This window comes from Patagioenas fasciata, chromosome 2, assembly GCF_037038585.1.
Source record: "Patagioenas fasciata isolate bPatFas1 chromosome 2, bPatFas1.hap1, whole genome shotgun sequence".
In the NCBI taxonomy this organism is placed as follows: Eukaryota; Metazoa; Chordata; class Aves; order Columbiformes; family Columbidae; genus Patagioenas; species Patagioenas fasciata.
Window position 1 is genome coordinate 50,041,771 of NC_092521.1, and position 21,447 is coordinate 50,063,217.

Genomic DNA, 21,447 nt, shown 5'->3' on the forward strand with positions numbered 1-21,447 from the left:
CCTCTTACCAATGAAGTGTATCCATTTGTGTGAGTATCCTGAAGAGTCCCATATAAGAGGACATCCAGCTTTGATGTAAGGACAGCCCTCATCTGAATATCTTGTCTTTATAGAATGCATTTGGGAGTGACACCTGTGATGTGCTTACTTTGCTTGCATAGCTTTGTGTTAAGCCACTTGTAAGGTAAACATGGACTTAGTCACTGGTTTTGAATAGGAATGTTTTCCCTCCTCTCACACTTGTCATGGCTACATTATTAGTGTTAAATCTTAGACATCAGTGCAATAACTCTTGTATCCATAGGTACAATAGGAGACTTGGAGAATGGCTTCAGAGCATGCCTATTTGAAGGAAGTTTGCAACATACATTATAATGTAGGGGTACACCTACATTTTAGTACAGTTTAGTCACAGAAGCAGAGTATAAACTTTTTCATCTCCTTCAGAGAGTTTTGTGCTGCCAAAGCTACCCTGCTCCTACAATATGAGCTCATTTAGATACATTGTTTGTCCATTGAATAGAAATACAGATTTGTATTAATCTTGAAATTTAATAGTGTTGCTATTGCAGGATCCTTTTTTTAAGTCAAGAGCTATGGTGGAAGAATGAAAATTCTTTGCCTTGTCTGGAAACATTTAGTTTAGTTGGTCAGAGCATCAGCCTCTGGGCCTTGTGTGGTTCTACCATAGCAGAAGGCCATCTGCAGGAATGTGGAGGGTTTAAACTGATAGACATGAACTAATAGGGCACAGTCATACAGGAGGATTTTGTCATTGTAGTGGGGAATAATCTCAGTTTTTCAAGATAATGGTATTAGTCCTCTAGGTAATATGGTAATCCATATATGTCAGTAATTTATACCTTTCTGGAAATGCCACAAAGATTATTAATTGTGGAAGTATTCTGTACTATGTATGCAACTTGGATTTTCTATTGTTCCAGTGAAACACCTTGCTGCAAGGTCAGACAAGTCAAATTGAGGTGAAAATGAGCTGGCTGAGCCTTTAAGATAGCTTGAAACCTTAGTTGTGTCTGTGCCTATGGATAACCTGTATCTTGTCCAGCTCTTGAAGCCACTCTTATCTCACAGGATAACAAAATGGCTGAGGTTGGAAGGGGTCTCTAAAGGTCCCCTTGTCCAACTGCCGTGCTTAGGCAAGACCACCTAGAGCTGGTTGCCCAAGACTATGTGCAGATGGCTATTCAATGCCTCCAAGGATGGAGACTCCTCAGTGTCTCTGAGCAACTTGTGCCAGTGCTCAGTCACACAGTAAAAAAAGTGTTTCCTAATGTCTGAAGGGAACTTCCAGTGTTTTAGTTTGTGCCCATTGCCTCTGGTCCTGTCAGTGGGCACCACTGGCAAGAGCCTGGCTCTGTCCTTTTGTCACTTTCCCTTCAGGTATTTATACAGCTGGGTGAGATCTGCCCTGAGCCCTCTCTCCTCCAGCCTGAGCAGCCCTCGGACATCCTCACAGTGCTTAAGAGGTGGTCGAGTATAGTAGTTTTAAAAAAAACTTCCATGGGCCACGTGTCACAGATCAGCTGATACCAAAAAAACCAGTCTGTGTGTTACTGTCTTTGCTCCCACACAAGATATCGTATCTACAAAGACACGTGTCACTCTAGGCTGTCAGGTCCTGCTTCAGCTTGGGGGGTGGAAAGAACTCTTTCAATTCTTTGGACTTAGACTTTCATCAAATCTACCTTCTAGTTTATTCTAGTGGCCAGTGGATTTTATCAGAGAAGTTCATAAAGAGCTTACTAGAAGTTTAAGCTGGGGCCACGTCTTCCTCTGAGCTGTAAATGCTACTGGATTGCATATTAGGGGATGATAATAATAGATTATTTATTATTAGTAAGCAGCTTTGCTGCAATGTTAAATCTATCTCAGGGAGAAACAGGTTTGTTTTATCTACTCAATTAATCTTTAGTTACTTTTTCACAAGAAGGACTGAGTAACAATGAGTAACAAACTGAATTATTGCAATAGAGAGAGATAAACCCCAGCAACAAAAAACCCCACCAGATAAAGGCGAAAGTGTTTGAGATCATTCATAAGGAGAGAAGATCTGCTCCATTCTGTGAGAATATTTGCATTATCTAGCCATTCTGCATGGCAATGGTGGTACTCTGTAGTGTCTCCTTGTAATATAGTAGTAGGTGTCATAGTTGGGGATAATTGTAGTGCTTTTAGACTCTGGTTAATTATTTCTAACAAAAATAAGAACTGGGAGGCAGTATTTCAGATTTCATTCTCACTATGCTAATGTCTTTTTGCTAATTTGCTCTAAGGTTGTGAACTTTCAGTTCGGATTTCCGTATCCCAAAGCAGAGTTATCTGTCTGCCCTAACTGGAGGACAAACTTCCCTGTGACATACTCTAACTTCAGGAAATGTCTTATCAGCCCACCCAGGGCCCTGCTGACGTCCGCTGGCTGCTGCCTGCTCCAGGGGTAAGGTCAAAACAACAGTGCAGAGAAAGATCTTCCCTGAGAAGAGACAAACTTCTTAATGCTGCCAGTCCTTCTAAAATCTGAAGTAGAAGTGGGATTTCTATATTTGTGCCTGTCTTTGAAGTCTGGTTCTTTAATATTGGAGAGTTAAGAACTTTTTCTGGGCTCTAACAAATGAGAATGCTTTCCAAGGTGGATTGCGTTTGGAGATCAAAACTCCCAGCGATGTGGTGTGAAACTCACTGTTGATTTCTGGCCTATGTAGGAGTTCAGCTTTCCTCATTTTAAACTAGTTTGGTTAGCATTTGAAATAAAAACTTACAAATAAGACATCTGAGTTTTCTATAAATGAAGAACTGTACAGCATCTGTGTTTTTTTGGAATTGCTTTTGTTAAAAAATTGACAGTTATTCTTCATAAATAATTAACAAGATTTGAAATGCAGAGCTTGTAGAACAGCCAGCCAGCTTCAGATATGGGAAGCTGGTTTCACTGAGTCAACAGCGTGTCCAGTTGTGTAGCAGCACTAGGAGGCCACTAAGAGCCAACAAAAACATAGCAAAAACATGACAATTGCTTCAAAAGAGAAAACATTAATACATGCATTTACTGTGGTCCAACAGGGAAGTGGTATGGGGGAAGGGAATACAAACGAGTTGATCAAAGGAACCAGTGGTGTATACTGAGAAATACTCAAGGGAAGTAGCTAGATCAAAACTGCCTTGAGATCTATTTTCGAAAAGGTCCTTAAGAATCAAAAGGAAATGTTTCCTGTGTGTTCTTGAGAACCTTTACATCTTAAAGTCTGGTCTCTGTGTGAGACTACCAAACTTAAAAGATGCCCAGAGTCTCTCAGAAGGAAAATATGTAAAAAAAACCAAAAGGTCTCTATCAGACCTGAAAACATGCAGCAATGTACTGTTGTAGTCCTGTTGGCATCGGTATAATACCTCTGCTTGAATGAGGCCCATAGTTTGGGTAAGGTTACTTGTAGCATATGCCTGTGAGGAAATAGATGCTTAATCTCGCTAGGCCAGCAAAATATCTTCGGGGTGCGTTTTTTTCTGGTAATCTTGTAGCTCTGCAACTTGAAACAAGCTTCCCAAACATGTACATCACTGCTGATGTCATTCAGCCCCAGCTTATTTTGGTGTAAACTATTGGCAAATATGAATAGCAGCCATATTTAATTTCAGCTTTACTTGGCACAGAAACAATACTTAACAGAAAACAACGAAATCAGGCGGCTTTTTGTTTGAACTCCTGAAATTTGCATAACTATTATTATAATACTCAAACACAAGTAGGGACAGAATGCACTCTGGAAACTGGCAACTTCTGCAGCTCTCAAACTGAACTAGGCTTCATGATATTTATCAGTTTACAGTTAAGTCATCTCACTAAAATGGAAAAAAAAAAAGCACAAAAAAAACCCATTTTTGAGAGGAAGACTTGGAATTGCCGTGAAGTCTCACCTTATAAACAGAAGTAGTTCTGTTAAGTCTTGACCAGTGCAGGATGACTTTAAAGAAAGCAGTTTCTCTGACAGAAAAACCTTAAACCAAAACTTTTAAGCCAAAACTGTCCTTCTAATCTGCAATCAGAAGCCTTAGCAGTTTGTTCTTGCACTCCTAGATGGTTTCTTGGCTCAGAACTGCAACATTCTCTGCTGGTTAAAACCGTGGTGCTTCATCGACCTCTGAATAAACAGACTTTGACATAACCAAATGTGGAAACAGGAGAGGGGAAGGAAGGCAGCAAGCTCCATGTTGGGGAGGAAGTGTCAGTGCCTTAGGAGGGAAAGATGGGAGGCAAACAGTGTTCATCCCTGGCATGTGGGTAATTCAGAAACTGTTAATCCAGGCAGTCTTGAACTCTGAATTTTTATAGCACACTTGTATTTGGAAGAAGGGTGCTGACTGCTTTCAGCATCTCCAGCTCTTCTGCTGAGTAACAGTTCTCTTGCTGCCTTGTTGGTGTGATCCTGCCAAAATCCGAGTTTCTTCTTCATGGATGTTAGCTTGGCTCTTGCTTCTAGCAGTGGTTCTGCATTCTCTGAGTTTTACAGTAATATCTGGTCCTTTCCTTCATTAGCAGAATTTTATTATTTTAATAAATCAAGTATAGGGAAATATTATAACACTGTACTCAGAAGAAGCAGACTTGTCCTCTTGAACTTTTTGATGTGAATGTTGGTAGTTGACTAACAATGAATACTTGTGTTCATCTGGGGAGTGATTGAGGAAGTCTTATGACTTGATTTTAGAAGTCTTTGGTTTTCTCTATAGGCTTTGAGTTGGGATACAAGTGAATAGATTATCACGACTTCAAATTGGTGTGTATTGGTATGCTTGTATGTATGGGAGTCTTTCAGTATTTGTACAAAAAGGAACTCTGTTGGTGATATTTCCTGCATATGAGTCTGAAAGAAAGCAAAATGTTAGCCTTCTGAGTTTTTTTTCTCTTTCGAATTTGATTATCTCAGTAAGATGTGGTACTCTGATGCTGTAGCTGTAGAGTCAGCTGGCCAGACTTCTGAGATGAAGACTGATGCTGTCTTGTGATACAGTAAGTAACTCTTCACCTATCATCAGTGAGCTCAGCTTACCTCCTTGATTAACTGATCACATCTTGTTTTGCATTTCAGTAGTTGCACTAGCAGTAGTTCAAGCCACTGGCAAGTGCTATCTACTCTATTTTTAACTAGAGATCTGATAGATCTCAAGCAGGGTAAATGGTAAGCTTATAGCACAGAGAGAGACAGGCAACCTAAGCATGAAGCAATGGCTGAAGTAAAGCATGACTTTTTTTTTTTGATCAGTGCTCTGTATGCTGGGGTGAGCCAAGGCTATGATGAAGTTTACAAGAGCTGGTTTACTCCAGTAAATGAGTTACAATACAAGACCTTAACGTATGTTTACATAAAGATGTTTGTCACAAATCCCTTGTGGGTGATGGGGAGTGGCAAGTCAGCAGGCGGACTCTGTGGAAAGGCCTGTGCGTAAACAGATAAGAACTCCAAAAGTTTTGTATGAAATATTTACACGTATTAGGGCTTTAGGAATGTAATGATGTGTTCATGAAAGGGATTGCATCTGTTTGGGAACACTTTGTTTTTGCTTAAATGTGAGCTGTCACGCTTGCAGTTTGATGTGTCTTACAAGTAGTCATAACACGCTTGTTCCTTTCTCTAGTACTTCAAATACCTGAAGTGTGCTAGCAAAGTAACGTACTGAAACTAAAACTGTCCCTGTGTTGTTTTTTTTTTGGGGGGTGAGGTTAGAAGAAAAGCAGGATAATACATATACTAATGCATGCTTAGTGGGAGTTGAGTCCCATGAGTAGAGGTAAAAATCAAGCCTTTTTTTTTTTTTTCTGGAAAACTTCCTTTATTGAAGATCAAATGTAGTTAAAACTAAGAGAACTCCTTGTGAAAGCAACTGGTTTCAGTTTTGACTTCTGTGGCAGCTTAATCAACAACCTAGTCCTACTCCAGGTAGCGGAAAGATCTAAAAGCAGTTTTTCTTAGAAGTGTGTCCTGTAGAATTAGTGCTGCAGTAGCATGCTTCAAAGTTAGCTAACCAAATATATAGAACTGTTTTATTTCTAAACAGATATGCCTCAGGGAAGATATTAATAGTCTTTACATTTCTTCCATGATGAAATGAAAAGGCAGTTTTTGTTCAGGACATGGAGGAAGACTTGACTCTTCTCCAAACTGTGTAGTTCTCATTCTACATTACATGTAAAATAACAACAGATTTACTCAGCACTGGTTTAAACTGGTCACCACAAAGAACTGGCTTATGTGTGGAGGCGCTAGCAATAGGGGATGCATTGTACTATCAGCAAAATTGCAAGTATGTGAGCTTCTCTGTTAGAATAGACAAACAGTATACGTATCAAACTGCATTGAGGTGGTGATTTGCACTGTTAGCCTCATGTTTTTGGTAGTGGTTTTCATTTGCTATGAAGATCACAGAAGAAGAGAAAGAATCCTCACTTTGGATTCTTAGTGCTTCCTGTGAGTAGTTTTCCGTAGTGTAATGTGTTGCAATGCAGAGCTTTGTAGGTCCTGTCTTTCAGGAGAGTGTGTCCTGTTGGAGTCGCTGACCCCAGAAACTAACAGTTTCATATAAATAGATGTAGTGTGAAGCAAATGGCAGGCTTAACTGCTATTTACTTCATTATGGAAAGGAGGATTATATTTCTTAATGTCAGGAAATGTCCACAAAAAAACATCAGTTCTATTGTAGCAGTGTTTTTCTAATTTCCAGCTGGTGTTGGACTAGTCTTTAGCTTTCTGCTGAAAAACTTGCATCTTGGGTCTATGCTTCACGGCAAACATCCTGTAAGCAGTGATTTTTTTTTTTTTTTTTTTGGTAAGATGGTGTTTCTGTGGCAGTTGGACAAAGCCATTTATTTTGAAAACCAAAACCCCACTTCTGAATAGTTGGAGCCCCTGGTGGGGCCATGTCACAGGCTGCTCCCCTGTGCTCAGCTCACTGCACAGCACAACTGGTACACAGCGCTCTGAGGCTCTGGCAGTCTGGCTTCAGATCCCCTGGTGGTCGCTATGTGAAAGAGGTGGTCCTTCCTTCCTACACAAACCAAAAGTCTGCATGTTTTGGGTGTTCTTATTCCTAATACTAAAGTTGAGTGCTTTTGAAAGTAAAATTCGGTGAAATCACACTGTTACGAAGTCTCTTTTCTCTCGGTCTAGGAGAACCTAGAGCTAAGGTATGCTGTCTTTTAATTTACAATTTTAATACTAAAGATAGGTAGCTGTACATATTGTTGAGGTGTCTGTTCTGTGCCTTTCTTCCTTTCTGTTTTTAAGATTTACTTGCAGCTCCAATAGCATGTGTTGCTGAGATAATTTATTTGCTGGGCATATAGTGGTGTGACCCTTTCCTACCCCACAAAAGTGCCACTGTTGTTGGGCCTTAATTTAAATTAAAAGCATCCAGCACTAAACAAAGGAAGTGTTTTGTGTATTGTGCTGACATGTCTTCAGGATGGACAGAGGGGGGCCTTGGTTACAGACTGCATCAATGTAGTTCAAGACTTCAGGCTTTAAAAAAGAAAAGAAAAAAAAAGGTGGTTTGGTGCATGTTACTAGTGTCCTACCTGCTTCATGGCAACTGAGGGTACAGAAAGGAATGGGACTGGTGTTTGTTACACACAGATAAGCTTCTTGGTATTTTGGAATAGGCATGTGAACTTTCTGCTAGGAATACACACTGAAGGAGTTAACTTTTAAACCATACTCTTGTACTTAGCAGGACTTCTAGTAGCAGGGAAAGACAGTAAGAGTGTCTACAAATAGCCTGTTACTTTCCTTTTAAAAAATAAAGTAGAGGTATGACTGCTAAAATAACTCTCTTTAAACTCACGATTGAGTGCTTACAGCCTTGAGGACTCAGATGTTTATGGGAAGCTGTTGGAAGCAGATTCCCATTCAGTTAAACCAGACATAAAACCAGTTACCAGAACTTGGATATTAAACCACTTCAGCTGGAGGAATTTTTTTTAATAAATTGTTGCACTGACCTAGATACTGAAGTCTTGGTGGTTCTGTGTCAGTGTACCAGGCTATAGCTGTAAGGTTAATGATTGAGTGATTGTTTACTTCTGTGAGACAAAGCCTACATAGTTTACATCAGCATTTATGAATTTGAAATTTCACTAGAATAGTATTTTCTTTTTAGAGATGAGAGCAAGACTGATCTTAACTGTCATTGTTTAACAGTGCAAGCACAAGCCCAACTTTATTGATAGTTGTAATTGCTCTTGTGAAGAATATCTCCTGACAAGGGTAAGGTAGGGAGCCTGACCAGCTGAACATTGGGAGCTTAGCTGGCCTCAAGCTGGACTCACTGCTCTGTGCTGCTGTCCCTGTGAAGCTCTGTGGAGAGCTTAGAACTGGAATTGCAGGGACCAGCAGCAGGGGTCAAAAAGGTGACAGCTGTGCCATGGCTGGAGGGTGAGGAGCTGAACCCAGTATGATGTGAATTGCCATCTGTCTCTTTCTCAGCTCAGGCACCAATACTAAAGGTACAGAAGCTGCGGCTGTATCACAAGCTGTGTTTTATGCAGGCTGTCAATAAAATGACTCTTCTGATATTTTCCTGGGTATGCTCAGACTGGATTTCCAGAGCTGTGTGTACAGCGATACCTGCATCATTTTGGTGTGATATTTTACTACCATATATCTATCTATATATTTGTGTCACTGTGTAAAATAGTGTGGTACTCAGCTATGCAACTTCACAAAATCAGATCATATTCCACTGAAAAATATTGGTCTGTCTGCATCCAGTTTAATAGTCTGAAATGTGTATGCTTCTGAAAGTGATTCTTTGTCATTTCATGCTCTTTCTTGCTTTATACATATATCCTAAAAATTTCTATTAATAAGGATTTCTAAAACTAGTCTGGATGTTTCTTCTGTAATCTTGCAGTTTTTGCATTGTGACACTGAAGAAAGAGAGGATGGGGAAGAAAAAACTTTAGGAAAATGGATTTAGTTGAAGTCTTATCTCAAAAAATGGTGGTGGACTAGCTAGCATGGTGGAATAATTAACCTCAGACCTTTATCATTGGCCAAATCTTGTGAATGAAAAATAGAGTATGGCAGAATTATACATAACAGCAATCTACTTACATTTTCTGAAAACCTATCACTCAGTTGGTCAGTTATACTGTTCAGTAAATTTGTGCTTCGGAAGTAGTGCGAATCTGCCCATATATTTCTTGTGAAGCTTGGAAGAATGGAGTATGTGGTTCTGGAAAACAAGAACAAGCAAACAGAACCAGCCTGCCTTTACAGCCAAATTACTGCAAGAAGGTTTCAGGAGATTTCTTGTCAATAATAAAAGACAAGGCGACAAAATGGTGGTATTGCTTAAAGCTGTTTTGTGTTTAAAAAGTAAAAATAAATAGTATGCTTGTTTCAAATAAGGTTATTTCTCCAGTGATACCGGTGTTTTTAAGTAGAGTATGTGAAGGAGTTGTACTAGCTCTATCTCTGCAAGCATTGCTTTTCTACAAGTGAAATCAGTCAAATAAAGGAAATAGAACTAGCTTAGTTTCTTAGTTCTCACATTGACATGGTAGAACTGTTTTGGCACTCAAGGACACAGGGTACTTACAGACAGTATTTCCAGACCACTACCTGAAAAGAGTTGCTGGTGTAAACTCTCACCCTTCACTGGATACTTGACTGTAGAGGCTACTAGAACCACCTCTGGCTCTGGACGTGTGTCCATCCCACAAACTCACTACTGTTGGCAGAAGCTTAATATTGGACTTAATTCAGTACTTGGGGACTGGAGATGAAGAGTGTTCTAAACCAGTTTGGTTTTTTTGTTTTGTTTTTCCTTGCATACTAGTAGTGTTTAATTGCTGTGCTAGTGATGGGCAGCTAGGAAACCTGGAAGCACACAGAAGTGAACCTTACTGTAAAGCTGGCTGTTTACTTTCCAAAAGGGAGTTTGTTTCCAGTACACCTTCTGCAATTCTGAATAGCTCTACATTATGATAGTGCAGAGGAACCTTAAAGTCAATAAAAGGCTTTGTGGGGAGGGTGTATCTTAAGCCTATATCTGTTGTTATTTTTTAGTCACAGTACCGTGCTTTTAGGGGATGCCAAAAAAAGGTTAGTATGGTTTTCTTTAGATAAATTTTGATTTTTTTCCTTCAATTTCCTGTTAAATAACATTGAAACTTGAGTTTTAGGTGAAGATTTAAATCGCTCAAATCATTTATCAAAACAAAACATTGAGAGTATAAAGACATCTAAGTCAATACTGCAAAAAAAAAAAAATGCAAATACCATTTTAATAACTGGTTTCACTTTGCTGTTTAATAAGAATGAAAAGTACAGTTTTATTTTCAGTCTTCTACCCTCCCTCTCTTGGGAGAGTGAAATACTGATGCTGTTTCTTGCAACGGGCAGTTAACTGTTTGATAGCCTGCAAAATGTAACTCCTGCAGAAACTGCTTAATAACAGATCTTTTGCAGTGGCATGTCTGATTTGTATGGAACATTGCAGTAATTGGCTTCCTTGGTACTGTCAGAGTGAACTTTAAATGTGAGCGACGGTAACTAGTCCAGATTTTCTTCGTTTTCTTCGGGGTAAAACTATTAGACAGTAAGTGACTTACTGGTTTTATTGCTTTCAATTAGCAACCCAATTTTATACTCTTTTAATTATAATATAATTGGATTGCCCCTTTAGACTTACATCCTGGCAGCCAAACCAGCTGATTTAGTTTTTGGCACAATTGAGGGGGTAAAAATTTCTTCCATAAATCTTTCTTCAGAGAATATGTTACTGCCAACATAGAAACTCTTCTCTAAAGTGGCAGATCTGCTTTAAGATCTCCTTTCTAGCCTCTGTATTTGCACCCTCTATTTGTACCCAACTCTGAATCCATTATTTGAGTGGTTGTTACAACTGAGGGGGCTGAAGCCTCCACAGTAAAGCCTTAATGTAAAGTGTGATCAGATAGGACACCCAAACAGTTCTAAAATTAGATTCCAAAGGTAATGTTGGTATATGTATAAGTTGCTTAGGAAAGTTGTCCCTGTAACTGTTCCAAGGGATTAATTGTCATGTCCTTGCATGTTCTTAGTGGAGGGGGAATTAGCTTTGTAAACTGACCTTTGAGAGTAAACTAGAGGAAAAGGCAGGGGTTGGGGATGTTTTTAGAAAGGGACTAGAAGGGAGAGAGGAAGAGAAAGGAAAAGTCAATGGTTTGGGGACTGAAGGAGAAGTAGCACACTGAAGACTTGCTGGGCTGGGAGAAGAGGCCATTCTTGAGCCTGCAGCTGCAACGTTTTTCCCTCTCCAGCAGAAACAGGAGGTGGGAAAGCACCAGCAAAAAAAAAAAAAAAAAACAGAAAAAGAGGAAATAGGAAGGACATGGTGCTCTCCCATTACTAGTCCTGGACTCAAGACATGGATATTATAATTTTCTCTGGAGCTGTTTGCATGTGTGGGCTTAAAAAAAACCTCCACCATCTGGTGACTGAGCTTCTGACTCCTCTATGAAGTGTTTTGGGAGTGGGAAGGGAGGGCTGTTTGTATTGACGTTAAGTCAGTTAGTAGAGGAATCTATTTTTTTTAAACCTCCTATAATCCCTGGGGCTAAATGTTTTCACCTCATAGTTCAGTTGCAGTTATTTCTAGCTGGCATTCACTCTGTAATTCAATTTAGTTGATGCTACTTGGCCCAAATTAGAGCAGACTAGTACAAAGGGCTTGGTACATATAGAAACCAATCACCAACTCTATAGTTAAGGTCATTTAAATAGAGTTGTATTTCCCCTCAGTTTTAAGGTATAGTTATGTCTTGAACTCATTTACGGAATTGTGATTTATATGGTCAGATCTTTGTCAGATTTCTCAGCCATTGAAAATGCCAAGTAACAACCTTATTGTCATCACAAAAATACTGTAATATTCTCATTCATCTATGTGGTTTCAGTTCCAGCTGTTTGCCAGTTATTTATTTGAGTCTATTTTCTGAATAGCTTCCAGCTACACATTCTTTGGAGAGGTGAGATTTTATTCATACATGTATCTACTTATAGGTGAGGAATTTGAAACTGGAGCATGAGCAGGAGAAAAACAAGATCTTGTCAGAAGCATTAGAGACGCTCGCTACTGAGCACCATGAACTAGAGCAGTCGCTGGTTAAGGGATCCCCGCCTCTCAGCATCATCAGTGAAGAGCAGTTCTATGATGCTGTTTCAGGTAAGTTAATGATGTTGAGAATGTGCATGTGGTGAATGCGTTGAGGGATGAGGGGGGTGGGCACAGTCTCACTTCAAGTGAAATCTCTGCCTTTCTAATGTGGAACTAGTTCTAGGAGAATGCTTCACGAACAGGCCTCTCAATTTGCCCCAGTTCAGCTGTAGAATTGTGTTGTTTCCCTTTAGCATGACAGAGTTACAAGGGCACTCATGCAAGGTCTGATTGCTTGGGTTGTTACGCCATTTTTAAATAGCAAAACTTAAGGCTCCTATTTTAGGAGATGTAACTATATCTGGTAGCCTTCTGACTTGCTTTCTTCATGGTGTTGTACATTTTTTCTATTAAGATCAGTCCATAAAAATCCCTAGTTTTGAGGGATAATAAAGTTGATAAAGGCTTTTTCTGTTTCTATTTTGTATACGTTAAGTGTCACAAGTGGAAGAAAAGGATGAATCAAACTTCTGTGTGCATTTCCAAAATGCCTTTTCCTTCCCTACCTGCTCTTCAGTTTACTATCTTTCCTATTTTCATGTGCAAAACACGCAAATAGTAGTGGGGGTTTTTTTGGTGTGTGTTTTTTTTTTTGAAAACTCTGAACTGTATAAGGTGATTACAATATGCATTTGTATAGAGAGGCTGTACATAGCAGAGCTCAAGAACAGCTCTGAGTGATCCCTCAGCACACAGCTATCTACAACTATGAAGGATCTGGAGAAGCTTGAAGGTGAACATAGCCTAACTGTAGCAGAAAATTTGCTTGTGATGGCATACTTCATGAGCAAGTGCGGGGTGACTTTTTCTGCAGACTGAGCTGTCTGTTGCTTCTGACAGATGAGTGGTGTTCCCAGACTCCTCGATAGGTGTCCTGCAGTGCACAATTTGAGCAGGCGATGAAAACAGGCGAAGTGGAGTCTCTGCTCAAGTGTAGCACTAGTACAGCAACAGAGCACATTGACAGCAGGCTTTGCTGGTTGCCACAGTAACAAATTTAGCAAGCTTTCAAGGAGGATTGAGGAACACTAGAAACAGGTTCTTCAACCAGAACCAAAAAAACAATTCTACTGAAAGGCCACAGACAGACACTAGTTGTTTATCTGGTGCTGCTGGAATGTTGTCTCTCCAGCCAAACTTGCTTTGTGTATGTGAGAGAATACTCAGCTTTAAAGAGCTGTTAGTCTATACATCTCACAGCTGGCTTGGTCTCTGAATCTTGAAGGAATGTGTCCAAAGCCTTGTGTATACTGGGGAGAGGTGGTATTTTTGTTGCTTGAAGCTGCAAACAAATCACACTGAGTGGATTTGTATAACTGTGAAACTTGTCGAGCATATATATCTGTGCATGTGTTTATGTATGTAACATATATGTCAATTCTCTCTCCTTTGAGAGAAGTTACTTGACATAATTCATCTTGATTGCAATTTAAATAATTTTCCAGGACAGACTCACTTCCTTGGCCATCTGTCAAGTTCATCAAACTTGTGTTAGATTCTCTTCTTTGTTCAGTCTTTGCTTTGCAGTGGTTAGGGTCCTCTCTGTCTCTGAAGGCATGTGTTTAGCGGAAGGGCACTCTGAATTTTTGAGGGCTAGAGAAGGGGAAATGTGATATTTTTCTGGATGCATGTTACAGCTTTCACCATAAGCACAAAAGGAAGCAGTTTTGTTTTGTTTTTCTGTTTTGGTGTGTTTGGTGGGGTTTTTTCTGGGGGGTGGGGAGGGGAGTGGGAGTGGGCAGGGAGGAAATTGCTATTCACTGACATCCTGATAATAACTTTCTAACACTCTTGTTTCTGCAATGTCTGTGGAGTCTCAACTATAGAAGGCTCCTTGTCTTTATATGACAAGAATATAGTGAGAGCGGAGGAGTCAGGGATATATGACACTGGCTCAGAGTCTGGGAATGTGGGTCATCTTTCTTGGGCTAATGAGACAGGAGATACGATAAATATTTTTGTAACACAGAGTAGTGACTAGGCCCAGTTGTCAGGAGCTAAAAATTTATACCTCCAGAAATCAAAACTACTAGGACTTTGTCATCAAAGCTTTTGCTAAACCTGATTTACAATCTCATAATATTTTAGTAAGTTACTTGATTTTTGATAAATAGACATTCATGAATTATCTTACTAGGCTGTATAGGAGATTGAGCAAACACTGATGTATTTTTAACAGGGTGGTGTCACAAGTTATAATGCCTGTCAGTGGAAAAACACCACTATTTTGAGAGCAGTTTTTCTGTTAGGATACCATCTTTTTCTAGTTACAGTTCTTTGAATTTTTAAATGTCCACCGTAGGAGTGAGTTTAGACGTGAGAGTAATGCATAACTAGGCCCGCACTTCGAGCTGAAGAATCTTTGGCTTCCAGTTGGCAGGTTGAGAGAAGCTAGTACTGCATTTTGGTTTGGTTTTTAAAAGAATGTGGTCTGCGTGTTTGACACTTCTGGTTGTTTACTCCCAACAAAAGTTTCGCTAGCTGTGGCAGTTCAGAGCAATGCAAGACTATGATTTTAGAACAAGAGGTGTATTAGAAAGGATATGTTCACAGCAGCTGCTTGTCCCCACTTACCATGCTCTGATTCACATTGTAGAGTAATCTGATTGCATGAACCAGACTCCTGAATGAAGCTGAATCAGAAGGGAGAGTCTGGTTGCTATTGGACACTTCATCCATGGTAGGAGAGTAGAGCTGATCTGAGGCGAACACCGCCAGAAATGTATCTAGTTCAAGTGTCAAGTCCTCGGCACCATCTGTTCAGCTGGCAGATCTGCTCCAGCTGAGCCCTGCTACCTGCTGATGTTGGCACAGGCTAAATTGGTCACTGGTCAGTCTGTTGTGTAGGTCTGTTTGTAGAAATTGTGGGCACTATTACAGAAATATCCTCTTTTCCAAAACTGGGGTAAGAAAAGTGCTTATAATGTGGTAAAATTGCTTACTGAAGCAGTAGTTTATTTGCTGAAGTCTCACCTTTAAGTAATATGCTGTTATCAATGCATTCTTACTGTTGTGTTAAGTCCTAAATCCCTGTCATGGGAGAGCAGTGGACACAACATGGAAGGAAGAACCTACAGGAAATGGGAGTTCACTTTGTGCTGCCAAAGCATGATATCCAGAGTTAAGGGTGTTACTAATCTGAACTCGGATGGCAGTGGGTCAGTTAACAGTGCTTCCCGGTGCACTGATGCTTTCATCATGGGAGTGGTGGTAATGTGTGATTAAACTCAATAGCACAGAGTGTGCTGGAGCTCTCGGTTTCAGGATTGAATGCTTAACATGTGTCAGACTCTTCTGTGTTTAAAGCAGGGGGAGCAGCGCTGGGGAAGGGAAGAAGCACTAAATAAGTAGCAAAATTTAATAAGACCAATGGCATCTCCTGGAGAGCTGGAGAAGTTATTAGCTTTGATTAAGTATACAGACCTCAGGAAGCATATGAAAATGGGCTACAAATGCAGACTCCATCCACAATGCCAAGAAATGGCTAAGCAGGTCAGGAATTAAAAGGTGAACATACTTGGGTTTTGCCTTGCAGATAAGATTCCCTGATTACATACAAGTTGCACAAACAATTTAGGAAATGCTTAGAATTATCCTGATTTTTCTCTTTAACCGGTTTTACCTGAGAGGTGCAGGCTTTCTGCAAACACAGCTTTTGTGTGTGCTGAGAGAAGTATTTATGGTTTTACGTAGACATGATCTTACTTTAGATGCAGTTATTTAGGTACAGGAATGTTTAGATTAAGCGAAAGCTAGCCTGTCATAGTACAGTTTCAACTGTTATATACCACTAATGGGTGTTCTGTTTATAAATAATGCTCCTAAATGGTGTGACTAGTAGTAGACTAGTTCTGTTACTTTTGCTCACTTCTCAATTTGTCTCCAGTTATCAGCTCACTTCGAAGTAAAAATTTTACAAAAAGCATAGAAACTTGCTGCCCTTTCTTTCCCTGTTGAGGGTAGTTTGACAAGTGGAGCTTTTTTTTTGTTAACAAGTACCAAAAATGCTCCACAGTGTCTACGAGAACACTGCTGGCTGTGGACTTCTTGCCCTGAATATAGTTAATAGAATAAATTCAAGTATCTCAAGAGAGGAATGGGAAACACCTTGTCAGAATTCAAATCCAACCTTGCTAGTGGTCAAACACTACACTTCTCAGGTGTTATTTACTAATCAAATACATTGGCCAAATTCTATCTAGAACTGAAGACTTACCTGGTAAGTTGTAGCAATAGGGAATGAACTTCCCTTGAGTTAAGTTTGTCATTGCTTCTGCTCTTTCCCCTTGTTCTCCCACTCCTGCAAAATGTAGCTGGTGTTTCTACTGTTACCATGACACTTCAGGTTTCATGAGCTGGAATGCTTCCTAGTCAGCCTGATCTTGTCTCAAAGATCACTTAAAAATTTTTGGCTTCTGAGCAGGGACTCATTCCTCTCCCCCCTTCTCAGCCCACACCTCCTTAAGTTGAATAGAAAAAAAAAAAAAAAATCTTCGTTTTCTCCTAGTCATCTGTTTGACAGCTGCTCTGTAGCAACTTGTGAATATAAATCTTTTTTTTGCAGTGATGGGGGAGTATGCAAATCTTAATTCAGAAAAGAGTTAGCTGCAAGTGCATCTGGGAAAAGCTCATTTTGAGTTGCCTGTTGATCTGTGCTCATGATAGAATACTGAGCTTGTTCACTCTGACACAAACTCCTAAGGCTTATTAAGCTTGTTGGGTCAAAGGAGGTAGCTGAGGTTTAGGGATTGGAGGTTGGTATCTTTTGGCAGGAGCTGTTGTAGACACACTCTCTCAACTAGAGCCATTTCCCAGAAAAATGGGAGAGATATCCCCAGAGAGCAATTTCTTATAGCAGTGTCTGGCTTCATTCTTCCACTGTTCTTTATTGTATAGCATGCTTGTGTTTTATTAAGGCATGTCCACTGGAGAAGGCTGGCTGGTCGGTGTCTACAGCTTCTGGAGAGGTTTGCAGGTGAGGAGTTCAGTCCAGCATAATTGTCTCTTGGCACTATAAGGCCAGCATTAGTGGAAGTGATGATGTGTAGTATTTAAAAATCCATATCAGAGTGTGGTCAGCTGTTCCAGTGAAGCTTATTTATCCTTCCCTTTCCACCTCAGGAGTCCCAGGTCTGTTGCTGAAACTCAGATTGAGGGAACTGTGTGTTGCGACTCTTGCTGAAAATGAGACAGTCCCAGATGGTACAGGAGAAAACAGCCTTACAGGCAGCAGACTCTTTACTTTGTTACAGGGTTTCTTCAAGCTTTTCTTGTCATGGCATAGTTGTTGGCATAGTTGAGCAGCTCTTTTAATTAGAGAGGTGAAATACTTACCTTGAGTGGGTTTATAGTTCATCATGCAATCAGGATGCTGAGGCCCAAGTTGTGTTACTCTGCTGGAGTGTCTCTTTCTCTGTGATATTTGGATACCCAGCAGTGTTTCCTGACTACCTGGGCGTATGATCTCTGGAGAAATCTGTATTTTATGTAACAGACTTGTCCACAAGGAAAAATGCTTCTCCTTATCCTACTTGTTATATACAGTACCCACCAAACTAATGCTTTGATATGTTACATCATAATTTGGCACAGAACTAGACTGACAAATTTGGGGAAACTTGTCAGAAGATTCTCTGGAGTGCCAGTCCACTTTCTTTAACATATCCTCAGCACCAGCTGGCAGTTCTTTTCATTCCTAGCAACTGCCTTAATTTCAGTACTGTCTTGATGAGGATAGAAATGGATGTTTTTTAATGGAAGCAAAGATCTTTTTTATGCTCCCAGATCCCAGTCTTTCTAGAGAGGATGGAGACATTGTGGCATAGCCCATCCATTCATCAGGATTGTGTCCTCTTCTTGACCTTTCTGTAATCTGGATGCAGTAGAAGGTCCTCTTGTCACTGTCCCATTCACCAAAGCAACATTTAATTTAAATGTTCTAGAGAAGCTATTGGCAATAATTTCTCTGGGTATTTGCAGCCAAGAGCAGAAGCATATGCTTAAAGTAGTACATGGCAAGAATGGTGTCTACTACAGTTTGGGTTTGCTTTTTTCAGAAGCAGTGAGGCTTGTGTTAAGCTGTTTAGCATTCTGTGTTGAACCTGGTTTCTGTAAGAGTATTTCCCAAATGGGATAGAAATCGGTGCGTCTTTTCTCTTGAGCTGTTCCCTTGCTTCTTGGAACTCACAATTGGATGATCTTTTGGCAATCTTGTCTAGTTTAAAAGAAAAAGTGAAACAAAAATATAGCCTGTTGCCTGAAAAGTTTTATTTTGTGATTTGGAGCAAGACTGTTTCTTCTCCAGAGCTTATCAAGCACTACCTGACCAAAACACTGGTTGGAAATAAGGTGATGTTGCTTTTAGTCGTGGGCGTGATGTGGATTGTACTATTAACCTGCCTTCCAGAGTACAAAGTTTGTGTTATTGATTGGTGAGGTTATCATTTAGACTTTGCTGGGACTTGCGTGGCTAATGTAATCCACTGCATACAATACCTTCTTCCGTTCTTACTGGGTTTGGTAAGTTGGAAAGTGAAGGTTGCTGAGCAGCACCAAATGTCTACGAATTTAGACCGAACTGAAATCTTACGTAGGAGGAGTCAGTACTTGACTGTCGAGGTAACTGGTGTTTAGTTAGGTAAGATACTGGCATTTACATGATACTGACACTTGTCCTAAGCAGGTTATAGCAGCTTCAGTTTAATAAAAATGCCAGATTTTGTCTCTGCTTGGAGGATTTTTAGCCTGCGTGGAGGATGTTTAACTGTGTTTACCTCAGAGTCTCTTTATTCTGTATCTAGATAGAGAGCTGCAGCGGTTTGTGTCCGTATGACTTACTTACCAAATGGATGCTGTCATCAGGACACAGCAGCCTACTTAGGTTTCAGTTTTGTACAAAGAGGGAAGATCTGTTGGGGACTGAAGTCTAGCACAGGCTGTAGATTCATTAACATGCACCTGCTCTTTTGCAGATTCAGAGTCTGAAAAGTCATTAAGTGGGTTTGAAACAACAGCAGCGTTCTCATTAGAGGACAACATGGATTCAAAAGATACAATAACTTCAAGTATGTCTGAAGAAAAGGTTTGCGGCAGTGGGGAGTTGCTGTCTAATGGAATCAAGAAACACAGGTAGGATGTTGCCTGTTCTTAAGGTATTATAATATGCATTAATGGTAGCAAAAGACCACAGGAATCTCTGAAAAGCTAACCATGAAAACTTCTAAAGCTTTCTTGGGGTAACTGAGGAGAAGTTGGTTGTGCTAGGATTTTATAAAAAAATTTTTTCCGAAGCTAGTGTGGTCTTTTGCATCTTGCTCTTTGGTGATCAAATCTGAATAAGTAAAAATAAAATATAATGTGCTAGGTAAAAATGGACACACTTGTTTTTCAGTAGATCTTATTGAAATCTATGTGGATTTTAATTCTTTCATGTATCTTTAATGACCTGTGCCTCCTATTGCCTCTTTAATTTCCAGTCATTTGATCCTTCTATTGGTATCAGGAATGAATGAAAAATATTGCTAGCCTTGCATCAGAAACTGAAATGTGAACAAAGGGAGTCTTATTCTAAAAGTCTCATCTATGTTTTATGTGCTTATTTTATGTTGTCAAATGATCCATTTTGGTTTGTTTCCTTGCCCATAAAGGAGGACAATAGGTCTGGAGTTAATGACATGTAATAGACACTACTATTCTCAAGTTTCAGTGAAGGAGCAATACAATGTTTGTGCTACAGATCAAGCCAGACTTCAGTGTGTTTTGAAAAAGGCTGCTTTGGAAGCATTTTGAATGTGCAGGATGATGATCGGGACACCGGATTTCTGTAGAAACAGGAAATTCATATGTAATTTCACAGAAGCAAACCAGACCTGCTTTGATTACTTGGTATCTTCAACAGTTAAATTGCAGTGAAGTATGTGGTAATGACAAAGACCTGGTGTTTCAAAGTTCAGGCTCTGTATGTACGTCCCACCCATAGTAGGCAAAGACTGGGCAAGTGAGGGCTTGGGTGGAGTAATGGAGTGGTTTGGGGAGGGAACATAAAGCAGCTGACTAAATGTGTTGCTCTGTGCTCTTGTGGTGTTAGCAGGGCCGGTATTTATGGCCTTGGCTAAGTGCTGTTCCTAATTAGAGCAGGAAGTTCAGGGGTGGGGAGCAAGCACTAGGTGAAGGTAGACATCTGAATTGCATTAATTGCCTGGGAAACAGTGAGGGGAGAGGGGGCAATTTGTGATCAACATGAAAATGATGATGCATGGAGTGAGTTGGTCTCTTCTCTCAAGTAGCAAGTGATAGGATGAGAAGAAATGGCCTCAGGTTGTGCCAGGGAAGGTTCAGATGGGATATTAGGAAAAAATTCTTCCCATAAAGGGTTGTCAGGCATTGGAACAGGCTGCCCAGGGCTGTGGTGGAGTCACCATCCCTGGAGGTGTTTGAAAGGTGTTTAGACGAGGTTCTTGGGGATATGGTTTAGTGCTAGAGTTAAGTTATGGTTGGATTTGATGATCCTGAGGATCCCTTCCAACCAAAATGATTCAATGTTGACATGCATTGTCTTGAAGAGCTTTAGCATGAGTTGATCTTCTGTTTACTATAAAAGATAAATAACTTGGCAAGTTTCTGTAATGCTGCACTATGTTGTCAGAACTGTAGAGAGCAGGTGTCTGGATGAGCATTTTATAAGGGAGAATGAAGAGTAATAAATGACGGTCTCTGCATAAGTTATTTCTGAGTTGCATGTCTTTCAGTAGTAAAGAGAGTATAGGATGTTGGAATAAAATCCGTGCGTAAATTGGCTGGATAATTTACTGCTAAAGAAAAACGGAAACACCTGTTTTGCATATAGATAAGAATGTATGGTTATTTTTATGTGACTAAATGGCTATAGAGCATGTTCAGGTTGAGCTGTAATGTCAAGCATTTTTACCTGGCACCTTGGTGACACATTGGGATTTGTCCACGAATATGTTGATGCAAACTGTTTCTCCCCAGAGCTCAGCCAGTTTAAATTTCACCTCCATGAGAACCCTCTCAGGGGATGTGAGTGGTGTAACTCTCAGTAGCAGTGATATTTGGCCTGGTGCTGGATGTGTTTGCCATGTCTGACTGCAGTTCTGGAGCTACCGGCTCCAGTTTGTTCCAGTTTAGGGGCTCCTTAAAGGGCATGTGGCCAAATACGCATTGTCTCCGATGCCATCTGTGTACTTTTTGGAGCACAAACCTGGACTGCTTGATGCT

At 40.1% G+C, this 21,447-nt stretch overlaps 1 protein-coding gene across 11 annotated transcripts in view; it reads left to right on the forward strand.

The window, feature by feature from the left end:
* The window catches only part of OSBPL1A (oxysterol binding protein like 1A), a 75,855-nt gene that overhangs the window by 35,958 nt on the left and 18,450 nt on the right, over positions 1–21,447 (forward strand). For 8 of the 11 annotated variants that reach the window (XM_065830662.2, XM_065830661.2, XM_071804184.1 and 5 more), the window contains 2 exons: positions 12,057–12,219; positions 19,182–19,338. In XM_065830662.2, coding sequence (XP_065686734.1) covers positions 12,057–12,219; positions 19,182–19,338 — 320 coding nt within the window. Of the gene's footprint in view, positions 1–12,056; positions 12,220–18,648; positions 18,730–18,757; positions 18,848–19,181; positions 19,339–21,447 lie in introns of those variants that run through there. The other 3 variants (XM_065830665.2, XM_065830667.2, XM_071804187.1) reach the window with 3 other exon arrangements.